Below are 11,478 nucleotides of genomic sequence, written 5' to 3'. Positions count from 1 at the left end.
AAAAAAAAAAAAAAAAAAGCTCCCGTGACTAAGTGAGTGACCATCGGTGAATTGAAAAAAGAAGATGGAGATGAGAATGAGGAAGCAGCGTTCTGTGTCGGCTCTTGTATTCCTTGCATTGATTTCGGCTTCAATGGCAACCTCGGAATCGGAGTTCCCTTTCATGGTGGTTCACAAGAAGGCGTCTCTCTCTAGCATCAAATCAGGAGTCCAACGCGTCTTCGTCACCGTCGACATATACAATCAAGGATCCTCGTAAGTCTCACTTGCATTTTCTTTCTTAGATGCTCTTAAGGCTCACAAAACTTGTTTGCATGCTCTCGCCGATCGAAAAATTTTTATCGACCAGATTCTGAATCTTGGATTTTTAATGTTTTCTCACATGATTCTGGAAATTGTATATGTTCTACGTGTTGCTAAAATATTCAAGGGACACCTAGATATATCGTCAATCTTATCCATAGTTTGATATTCAAGTCAAATTTGGATTTCTGAATAATATCTGATGATTATGAGCGCTTAAAAGAACGTTCCTGGTTGTTTGAAATTTCATAACAAACAATATTAGAAATAAAATTATTTAAAAATTCTGGTTTTGTAATTTTTTTGTTTTTTAACAGATCAGCATATGATGTAAATTTGGTAGATGATACCTGGAATTCAAATCTATTTGAAATTGTTAGTGGCAACACTTCAAAGTCATGGGCAAAGCTTGACGTGTAAGAAGTCTCTCTCATTTATTTATTTTTTTTAACAAGAAGTCTCTTTCATTAATTTCGAACAACAAGAAGAAAAATTTATTTAACGTATGGTTTTCTTTGTGTGTAGTGGTCAAGTTCTGTCACATTCATTTGAGTTGAAGAGTAAAACAAAGGGTCTCTTCTATGGTTCACCAGCTGTTGTTACTTTCCGTGTCCCATCTAAGGGTGTTCTTCAGGTATTTTATAATTTTTTGCTTCTGGTTTCTATAGACTATAGTTATGATTCTTCAGAATAAAACCAAAGGAATCTTGTAGTTATAATTTTGTTATCTTTCTTGCAACTTAGGCGTATTCAACTCCAATATTGCCTCTAGATGTACTAGCAGAGACCATCCCTGAAAAGAAGCTTGATTTGGTAATGCGTCTGTCCGTTTAAAAAAATTACTTGATTCATCCACATTCTTGGCTCGTTTTTTTGTAGTTAACTAACTTGATTTTTTTTTCTGTTTCTCATGGAACCCATCTTGAACGTGGCTAAAATTCAGGCAAAGGTATGTTAGAATCAGTATCTCTTCTCTCATTCTTTAACGTAGTTTATAAACAGGGGAAGACTTGGTGAAAGTTGCAATAAAATCTTTATGAAGATATATGTTACCAGTTATTCTAACAATCATCAAAATTTCAAATGTTATACGATTCATGACCCTTTACGAAGATTTTAAGCATCATACATTCATACTTATGTTAATCTTCTGATCTGATAATTGTGATTTTTTTTATTTGCAGAGATTGGTGGGTAGATTTGGACCTCAAGTCTCAGTGCTTTCGATTATTGTGACGTTTATGTATTTGATGGTAACTCCATCAAAGGGAAGCAAGAAGAAGCGTTGAGATTAAATTTTTGATCTGGCCATTTTTCATCTTTTCGTGTTAGTAAAAAGATCCCTCTTTTTTTATTGAACCTTTATCATTTGTAGTTGACTTTTTTTTAATTCTTGTGTCTTTCGAATCAGACCAATAGGACAACCCTTTACCAAAAAAGAAAGTCAGACCAATGACAAGAGCACTTTAATTTCCACATACTAAAAATAATTATCCAAAAGAAAGAAAAAACACAAAAGGTTCAATTTTCATATAAAAACTTAACAAGAAACTAATGATCATTATCATAATGGCAAGTAGGGATCAGTCAAACGCAACTGGTGTTGGGGCTCAGAAGAATAAATTGGTGGTCATACATTGGAGGGAACTAGGGAAGGATATGGTGATCAAATCATCAAATAAGAGTATCAAAATAATCCATCAAAACATATAGCTTAGTATATGTTGTGTATTACTGTGTGTAAGAGGAATTTTGTTTTTAAGATTGCAGAGTACTATTTCTTTTCATTTTCACATACTTAACCCAAAAACTTATGATTCAATATCTCTCTCTTTTTCTCAAGCTATACATTAATATGTAGTTCAGGACTACTACACCTGGGTGTTGGAATGAGTCTATAAAGCAATGTATCTGAAACCATTAGTTTAAGGGCAATTTTTTAGTAATTTGAATGCTACTATTTGAAAACAAGAACTTTGGAAAGGCTTCAACTAAATTTGTATTATTTACCAAGAAATATTGGAAAAACATAAGTAGATGTCATATGCATTTTCTTGCATTAGAACCTGTAACACTTTGCATTCCAGAAGGTATTTAAAACACAGTGGTGATGAACTGATGATCAACTTGTCAAGAGGAATAGTAGTTTAATGAAATAGCATAATAACTAAACATGTAAGTAAACATTCAAGCTGAGCAACGGCTTTTCGGTTAGAGTAATCACGAAAAATCGCAATAGACTAATGATTTCATTCTGTGCATCATACTTCGTGATAATCTTTCAAGAACAGCAAATTCAATGGCACATCATTATCATTTTATCACCTACTCTCTTCCTACAAATTGGATAAAGGGAATATGGATACTTATTCAGAACTACAATTGCTTGTAGGCGTGGGCGTTCGGGTTCGATTCGGGTCTATTCGGGTTCAAAGATTTCAGTCCCATTCGGATATTTCTAAATTTCGGTTCGGGTTCGGTTCGGATCTTTACGGGTTCGGGTTCAGATAACTCATTTAAATTATTTTTCAACTTTTTAAATTTATTATATGCTTAAAATTTTTCAAAATTTATAAACAAATTAATATATTACAAATAAATTTGAATAGCATATGTCAAAAGACATAAAATTAACATATAAATTGGGTTGGTTTAAATATTTGGATAGAGAATCAATAGATATTTCAAGTTTTTTAGTGTTTTGAGTATATTTTAGTTATTTTAGACATTTACTTTTGACTATTTGTATATATTTTTAAGTATTTTGGATAATTGAAAAATATTTTATATATCTTGGATGTTTTTAATATACATTAAATCTAAAAATAAGTAATATATTTAGGTATACAAATCTATTTTGGATATATTCGGGTACTCGAAATATTTCGGTTCGGGTCGGGGTCGGTTTCGGTTCTCTAGATACCAAAATTTTAAATCCGTTCGGATATTTAATTAATTTCGGTTCAGGTTCGATTCGGTTGTTCGGATTCGGATTTTTTGCCCAGCCATAATTGCTTGTTCAACATTATGTACAATTTTTTCTTTATTTGTATAATAACCTAGCAAGGTAAAAACTAGTGTAGTTACTTAATCTAACAAACTAATTAAAAAAAAAAACAAGCAGTAGAATTGGAAATAACTAAAAAGCAATAAATCACCAGGGGAAAGTCAAAAGAGGAAAGAAAAACAGAAAGGCTTTCACAAAAGAATCAGTTTTTTCGTCTTAAATAATACAAAAAAAGTACACCTAATTTCGGAAAGGACCACGAACGTAGGCCGACCAATCAGAATCTCAGAAGCATTGAACCAGTTCCATGTTTGGTCGGAACGAAAAAAAAAACTAGAGAATCCACACAAATGGCGGCGCATCAACCCTTGTCCCAACCACAGTCCGGTACAGATACAGTTTATCCACCTTCTGTCTTCCCTCATATCCATTCTCCTCCATCCGGTTATTATCGTTCTCGTTAATGATCTCTACATTGAGCCATGGCGCTTTCCGTGCAAGCCTTTTGCATCCCCCAAGAGTGACTTCGCATGACGACATCCAAAGGGATCGCATTGTTTCATACTTGTTCACATCAGCAAGAAGCGCCGCGTCCCCAAACGGACTATCCCTAATCTCTAGCTTCCTCATCTTTTTGCAACCATTCAACACGTACAACATGCCTTTGTCCGTATCCCCAGCAAAAGCTATAGAGAGCATCTCAAGCTGAGTAGCAAACATCCCAATGTAGAGGAAGACTTGGTCTGTGAGGAGACCCGAGACTGAAAGGCGTTTCAGGTTCTTGCATGCTTGCACGATTGCTCCAAAGCCTTCGTCTAGAGGTTGAGATGTGACGTGGTCGGGTTTGTGAGGCTCGAGGATGCAGAGTCTGAACCGGATGAAATTGGGACAGTTCCTGGCAACGGTTATGAGCGCTGCGTTTGTCATCTGCTGGCAGAAGTAGAGAATAGAGTGAAGCTTAGGGCAGCCTGCTGAGATGGCAACTAGACCATCTTCGGTCACAGCTGTGTTGCCTCCACCGTGTAAATCAGTTGGAAAAACCCTAAGCTCTTGTAACTCTTTGCATGTAGAAGCTACCACTTCAAGCCCTTTGTCACCTATACTATCCAGTATCTGCAAGAAAACCATAAAAGGCGATTATTAGTGTTCTAAAAATCGGTCTACGGAACAAATATGATAGAAACGTTTTTCACAGTGATTTTCCAAAAGTCGGTCTAGGCGGCATCCAGGTGTCCGCCTATAATTTAATTCTCTATAGCTCAACTATCGTCTAGCTAATTCTTGAACCAAACCACATTTTTGGGTTCAATTTCGGTTAGGAGTTTGATTTGGTAGATTTTTTTTAAGTTGATTTTCGGATCGGTTTGGTTCGGCGATCGGTTACTTCGGTTTTCTATAAAAAGAATTATAACCAAACCATACCAAAAACCCAAACCGAACTAACCAAATTTATTTATCAAAATTTTATCGAAATTAAACCAAAATCTAGCTGAAATTCAAAACTTTGATTAAGTTCAGTAGATTTTCAAAAGCCGAACTAACTGAATACCGAAACTAAACTTAATTATTCTGCAAAATTTAGGTCGGACCGAACTAACCAAACCGATTAAACTGAACCCACAAGCCAACTATTTCTATATGCGGATATCTTTCTTATTTTAAAGAAACCAGTATCAACTTACCCATAACCGTTGGAGCTTCTTGCAATGCTCAATAAGCTTAATGAGATGGCTGCCATGGATCTCAGCTGCATAACTAAGATTCAAGGAGGTGAGGTTATGACATACAGGGTGGAACGCTGACAGACAATGAGGAGCAGCCTCTAAAAAGCCAGACAAACTCCGTAACGATGTGTATTTCCTTATAGCGGCCTGGAGCTTCAGACAAGACTCTGAATCTTGCTCATCCTCATAAGACCCTACTCCTAAGTCAACTATCTGCGGCGCACACGCCATCAACCTCGCCAATGCATCAAGCGGCACTGCACGGTTTAGCTTCAGACTCCTCAGGTTTGGAGACCTTGCAACTAGCCTCTCTAATGCCACCAGATTGGTTTCACCTTCTAGACACGCAAAGTTCAACGTGACAAGAGATGTGTAAGTCTCTGGGAAACAGCTTAGCCATTGACCTCTGTGATCATCAATTTCATTCTCTTGCAAGTCCAGATCTCGTAGATGCCTACACAGAACACAAAACTTGTAAAAAAAAAACAGAACCAAGTTTAACGTCATTACAACAAAACTTTACCTGCAGTTGGATGCAATGGAGGCTAAACCATCAGTACTAAACCCTTCACAGCTAACAAGCACCAAAGACTTAAAATTCACAAAGGAACGCGAAAGCAGCTCCAAGCCCTCGTCAGTCACAACCATACGCTTCAACCTCAGCTCCTCTAGCCCCACGCGGCTTCTCGCTAAAGCCTCGATCCAAGGCTGCACAAAGCCTCCCCATCCGTGAGGAACCAAGTTGAAGTCAGCGAAGTGAGGCTTCCCTTTCAAGGTTAAGGACTTGAAACAAGGAAACCTCCTGAGTAGCCTCTCGGGGCTTATCGAGTAACAGTTTCCGATGAACACGTTCTGTCTGCTGTATCTCTCGATCTTGAACCAAGATTTGCATACCAGAGATATTGAGTTCCTGTCTTTATGAGATGTAACGAAGTCGAAGACGTGCTCTATCACTTCATCTGGGAAGTAGTTCATATCTTCTTCTTCTTATTCTTCTCTCTAGCAGCAAGAACCTAATAGAGCGAGATCCAATCAGATCCTGAGCTTGAGATAAGCACCAGATACACAAAAGGTCTAGAAGGAAGGAGATAATATAAATCTACACAACTTCAGTGTCGATATAAAAAAAAAACCTTAATGATGATTACAAAGACGTTGACAATGAACAAGAATCATTAATACATCTATAGAATCTCTCTCAACACAGAGCTATTAATAGAAACTTTCTTCCTCCCTCTGAAAGAAGAAAGAAAAAAAAACAATGATGAAGAGATGATCAGAAGATTGATGAGAGAGAGAGAGAGAGAGAGAGAGAGAGAGAGAGAGAGAGAGATCACTACGCAAGCAAATCAAAGCAAAAGCCCAGAAACTAAAAACTCTCTTCTCTCTCTATTCTGTGTCTCTCGGTGACTTGGTAATGGAAAAGAAGTCTTTAACCAACGAAGAAGCACATCACAGTCATTAGGGGGGTCCCCACCTGGCTGTCCGAAACAAAACCGTGGTTTACTGATGATCCAACGGTGAGAGATGGTTCGAAAGAGAGATCTTGACCGTTGATGTGAAATGGCATGCATGTGTCCTTATCACTGCTTACGAGGCCATTCACCAAAGAGAAAAGGCAAGGGTGATGCAGTAGTGTCAGACTTAAGAAAACATTTTTAAAATACCCTCGTTTTATGTATTTAATTACGGAGAAATGCCACAATAGTCTTGTAATAATAAAAGAGTTATTATAATGATTAATTATTCAACTGATTTGGATGCCAAAAAAAAAATATATATATTCAACTGATGTGTGATTAAAGATTGATTAGTGATTATTTTATCTGCTGTACATACCTATATGTTGGCCATTTTTTTTTGTCAATATATTGGCCATTTATTTTGCCAAAAAATGCCAAGTCTTATATAGTTTACTTTAAACTTGATTTCTAGAGATAGTACAGATATTTAATAAATTACATGCTATTTTTATCTAATCATGATGTTTTGTATAATGTTAGTTATTTATTTTCCATCCAAATTTTGCTTTCTTTCTTTTTAAAGATTAGGAAACCAAACTGACTGATCAGCTACCATCAAGTTTATTGAAACTTATTAACTGGCGAATTAAAAAAAATCTTATTAACACGTTTTAAAAGCATAAATTTCAGAATTAGGTTGGTTAATTTGAGATTTAAAAGAAAAAAATAATAGAAAAGTAAGGCTGGCCGAATTTGTCTGGCATGAGGACATACAGCACCCGTGGAGATACGTAGTCAGTCAGTAGGTGATGACATTAGCAAATTTACTATTAAATTCCTTCTTCTCTTTTTTTCTTTCTTACCAAATAAATCCAAACACCACTCCAAATAAAAATCTACAAAATATTTAAATTTAAGTTTAAAAATGGTGGCAGCAATTGCGGAAGAGTATGTTTGATGCGAAAAATACAGTGTACCTTGGTTGAAAGTTGAAACGGTGGGTTGGAATATTAAATGGTACATGAAAAAAACATGGAGGTATTATACAACTTTTGGTTAATTTTTTAGCGATTAAGGAAACATGAGAAACAATAATTTAAGAGGAGAAAAATGTCATTTTAATCATTGATTTTCAAATTTGGTTTAAATAAAAAACCAACATTTTCGTAAACAAGAAAACATTCAATTTTTATTGACAAATTATTTTAATCATAAATTATCATTAATCATATTATTTTAATCGTTAATCAACAGTTATACTGACTAATAAGAATTTTTTTCACAAATACCACATTCATAATACCACTTTTCATGTTTATACTAACCATTTTTACCATCACTTTTAATGAAGGATAAAAGATACTTATACCGTTAGGATTAACTAATCTTAACTTAGAGTTTAGAGTTGAGGGGTACGGTAAGTTTTTTGAAATGTGAAATTTAGTATTATAATAAATATATAAATAAATAATTAAACAAACATATTTTTTTTTAATAGTTTCAAACATAATTTTTCGATTTAAAAAAAAATTCAAATTTTTTTTTTAAAAAAAATTATAAAAAAGTTTGAATTTGAAAAAGTATAATTCGTAAACATAAAAAAAATTATTTATTCTTTTTTATTTTTAAATTAAATAATGATTTATTATATATATAGAGAATGGTATAGGAGTCTTTTGCCACTCAATGAAAAAGATATTTTTGAAAACGTCCTTTTAGTGGTGGTAAAGATGAAAAATAGTACTATGAAAATGGTAAACCTGAAATTTCTCCGACTAACAATATGCCTAAAATAACTTTTAAATATGATAAGTTTTTTTCAAAAATATAAATCTGACATTTTCTCAAAAATTTAAATGTTAACTTTTAGAATAAATTATTTAGTAACTATAACATTTTATAAATATGTATACTGAATAAATAAATTTATAATTTTCATTATTTTCTTCAAAAAGAAAAGTTATATATTTTAATTTATATTATGAAATAGTTATTTAATATATCGATAGTTTAGTTATTATTTATATAATAATTATCAAGAAATATTATAATTGTTGACAATAATTATGTCACTTTTGTAACTATATGAAAACTGAATTATGTTTCATAATTATATTGTCAAAATTTTGATTTTTTTATAAAACGTTATTATTCTCAAAAGAATAAAATTAATGATAGATGGATTTTTCATGATTTCATTAATGTAATAAAATTTTGGATCTTAAACATTTTAGATGAAATTTTCATTAAATGCAGAAATAATCTTGTAACACATTTACATAACCAAAATATTTATCGTCAACATAAGAATCATGAAGACTAAAATGGTTTGAATTATTTATTATTTACAATTTTATTTATTAATGTTATATTTATTAAAAATTTATTTGTCAATACTTAAAATTCAGTATTTAGGAAATTGGGAATTTATATTTGTGCCAAAAAGGCATAAATTTTAAAGCTATTCTAAATAATATTAGTCAGCTGTAGTTGTTGTCTAATGATAAGGTTAGAATATTATAGTCAATGAGAATCAATGATTAAAATAATTTGTCGATAAAAATTGAATGTCTTTTTGGTTTACAAAAAAGTTAGTGCTTTATTTCAAATAAATTTGAAAATTATAATTTAAATGACATTTTTCTTATTTTAAGAGATTAAATAATTATATCATTTCAATATTCACACCAACGTGGAACAAAAGAAACACATAAGAGAAAGAACAAACAATTTTAAATCGTGACCAGTTATAGTTATAGTTATTGTTGGAAAAAAACAAGCATCTTAATTTTTGGAGATATTAAACTTTAAAATGACATATATAAGGAAATAAAGAATAAAATATATGGGTATAACTAAAATAAAACAGGCTTTTTAACCGAACTCAATTATAGACCCACTTGCATATAATTACAAAAGGGAACACACAAAACAAAAGTATACTTGTTGGTTGAAAGAGGAGTCATTTCCTTGCCGCGTTCCACCAAACGTTTGTTTAGTTTTATTTAGGACCTGAATGATTCAAACGCAGCGGTTCGGTTGTGGTTGCAGTAGCGGGAGTTTACGGATGCGGGTGATTGCGGTTTCTAACGGTTTTAAGAGATTTGTATGACTGATACTGCGGTTAAAAATTGATGTGTTTGCGGGATACTTATGACTGGTTAACTACCAAATGCAGCAGCGGTTAAATAATAAATTAACAATATTTACCTTTTATATAGATATAAAATATCAAAAATCATAATATTATAATAAATATGAAAATTATATTTAGAAAGTTATAGTTTTAAATTTTTTAAAATTATAGAAAATACGTTTATTTTAAAATTTTATAATATTAATTAAAATATAATCGATATATTTTACTATTTTATAATTCTAATTGTAAATTTTTATTAAATATTATTATTTTTGTATTTATGCTGTTTAAAAAAAAAAAAAAAATTCCACTCACAACTGCAAACGCTAGCTGGAACCAGCTTTTGAATTTAAGCGGTTTGAAACGGTTCAGAGCGGTTTGAGCGATTGTTACAAAACGCCAACAACCGTTACTAACCGCAAAAACTGCGTTTGCGGGTGGTAGCTGGAAAACCAGTAATGCCCTTAGAGTGTAAATTCGGCTAAAGACCTCCTATTTATTTGGGCTATCACTAGTTAAAATCGAATGAACCAGCAAATTGAGTGTAATATACATTGAGTAATACACAGGGTAGTCTCCGGAAATACACAATACTGCATGCTTTTAATGTATACCTATAATTTTATCCACGCTTTTAAAAAACGCATAATTATTTTTGTGGAATATAGAAAGATATCAATACATTTAAAAAACAAAATTGAAGTTTAATAGATTATTTTCGTTTTAAACATAAAATTTTAATAGATTATTAAATTATAATATATTTAATTATTTAAATAATAGAAAATATTATAAGGTTTTGTTACAATTAAAAAAAGAAGATAAATGTAATTGATTTTAAAAGATATTATAAATTATTTCAAAATTAGAAATTAACAACTATAATTTAGTTTTATATTTTTTACTTTTAATGAATATCTAAGCATTCAAATATCTCTAGTGGCACAAATAATTACAACTAAAAATTTATTCCATATAGTAGTTATGTTTTAATAAAAGAAATATTATATAAACATCTTACAAATGACTCACATTGATTGTTAGCTGGATCCATACAATCTAACCCTTGCATTCGTAGTATAGAGTTTAAATGTCACATCTAACATACAAACAATTGGTTACAAGCAAATTTCATCGAAGAAAATCTCTTTATATCTATTGCGCAAGCCTAACTCATTGAATTATTGAATACCATGTATACATGTTCTTAAGTATTTATAGACGTAGCACTTCTATTTGCCCAACTACAAAAATGATAAAATGATAGTAATATGTGATTCCATATTATAAATTTCATTATTGTGAAAAACGTCCCGTGAATACTGAAAATATATTTGAGAAATTAAGGGCAACTCGAAAGGCAACTTCAAATATAAAGTTTTGCATGCTTTAAAACCAACTTCAGAACATTTCCAAAAGACATTTTATAATTTCGAATATGAAGTTTTTTGTTTCCCAAAAAAGAAATTTAAATCTTCAAATTCGAGGACTGAACTCTATATTTGAAGTTTTACTATTTAAAATTTAAAATTTGAAGTTTCATATTTTTGTTTACATTTTGGTCCCTACAATTACACATCACATTTATGATTCTTGAATATTTTCTCGTTTATCGTTTTAATCCTTAATTTTTTTATATTTCATAAATATTTCAATTTTTTCATAAATTTAAGCTTTACACATAAAATTAAATAAAACTTTTAAATAATTTAAAACTAGATTTAAACAACAACAATATACAAAAAAACTTATAAAATATTACATGAAGACATAACTATTACACAAATTTAAATATTACAACAACACTAATAGTTAGGTGAATTTGATCTGGAACCTCCAAAA

At 31.6% G+C, this 11,478-nt stretch overlaps 2 protein-coding genes across 3 annotated transcripts in view; one reads left to right on the top strand and one right to left on the bottom strand.

Annotated features, from left to right (window-relative positions):
* The window catches only part of LOC106319593, a 2,404-nt gene extending 529 nt beyond the window's left edge, over nt 1-1,875 (top strand). Inside the window, exons 2-8 of the mRNA XM_013757975.1 lie at nt 30-255; nt 621-719; nt 829-937; nt 1,048-1,116; nt 1,247-1,252; nt 1,488-1,630; nt 1,715-1,875. Coding sequence (XP_013613429.1) covers nt 65-255; nt 621-719; nt 829-937; nt 1,048-1,116; nt 1,247-1,252; nt 1,488-1,592 — 579 coding nt within the window. The 5' untranslated portion in view covers nt 30-64 and the 3' untranslated portion in view covers nt 1,593-1,630; nt 1,715-1,875. The remainder of the gene's footprint in view (nt 1-29; nt 256-620; nt 720-828; nt 938-1,047; nt 1,117-1,246; nt 1,253-1,487; nt 1,631-1,714) is intronic.
* Nucleotides 1,876-3,447: 1,572 nt separating this feature from the next.
* On the bottom strand, nt 3,448-6,437 carry LOC106319592 (protein AUXIN SIGNALING F-BOX 2). Of its 2 annotated transcripts, XM_013757974.1 has the most exons (4): nt 6,168-6,437; nt 5,558-6,047; nt 4,993-5,488; nt 3,448-4,423 (listed from the first exon to the last, which is right to left on the bottom strand). In XM_013757974.1, exons 2-4 carry the CDS (start codon nt 6,007-6,009, stop codon nt 3,644-3,646), a joined length of 1,728 nt encoding a protein of 575 aa, XP_013613428.1. In that variant the 5' UTR covers nt 6,010-6,047; nt 6,168-6,437; the 3' UTR covers nt 3,448-3,643. The 2 variants fall into 2 exon arrangements, with proteins under 2 accessions (XP_013613428.1, XP_013613427.1); XM_013757973.1 differs by having other exon boundaries at nt 5,558-6,436.
* Between the last annotated feature and the right edge of the window lie 5,041 nt (nt 6,438-11,478).

Source organism: Brassica oleracea, unplaced genomic scaffold (assembly GCF_000695525.1).
Source record: "Brassica oleracea var. oleracea cultivar TO1000 unplaced genomic scaffold, BOL UnpScaffold00285, whole genome shotgun sequence".
Lineage (NCBI taxonomy): Eukaryota > Viridiplantae > Streptophyta > Magnoliopsida > Brassicales > Brassicaceae > Brassica > Brassica oleracea.
Note: the sequence above shows the minus strand (reverse complement) of the source record. Positions and strands in the feature narration are given on the sequence as shown.

What these genes read in the sequence shown, in the direction of transcription:
- LOC106319592 (XM_013757974.1), bottom strand. Translation starts at nt 6,009, where the DNA reads ATGAACTACTTCCCAGATGAAGTGATAGAGCACGTCTTCGACTTCGTT. An exon ending in TCCATTGCATCCAACTGCAG is followed by an intron (nt 5,489 to 5,557) that starts GTAAAGTTTTGT and finishes TGTTCTGTGTAG; the next exon opens with GCATCTACGAGATCTGGACT. An exon ending in AGAAGCTCCAACGGTTATGG is followed by an intron (nt 4,424 to 4,992) that starts GTAAGTTGATAC and finishes GTTTTCTTGCAG; the next exon opens with ATACTGGATAGTATAGGTGA.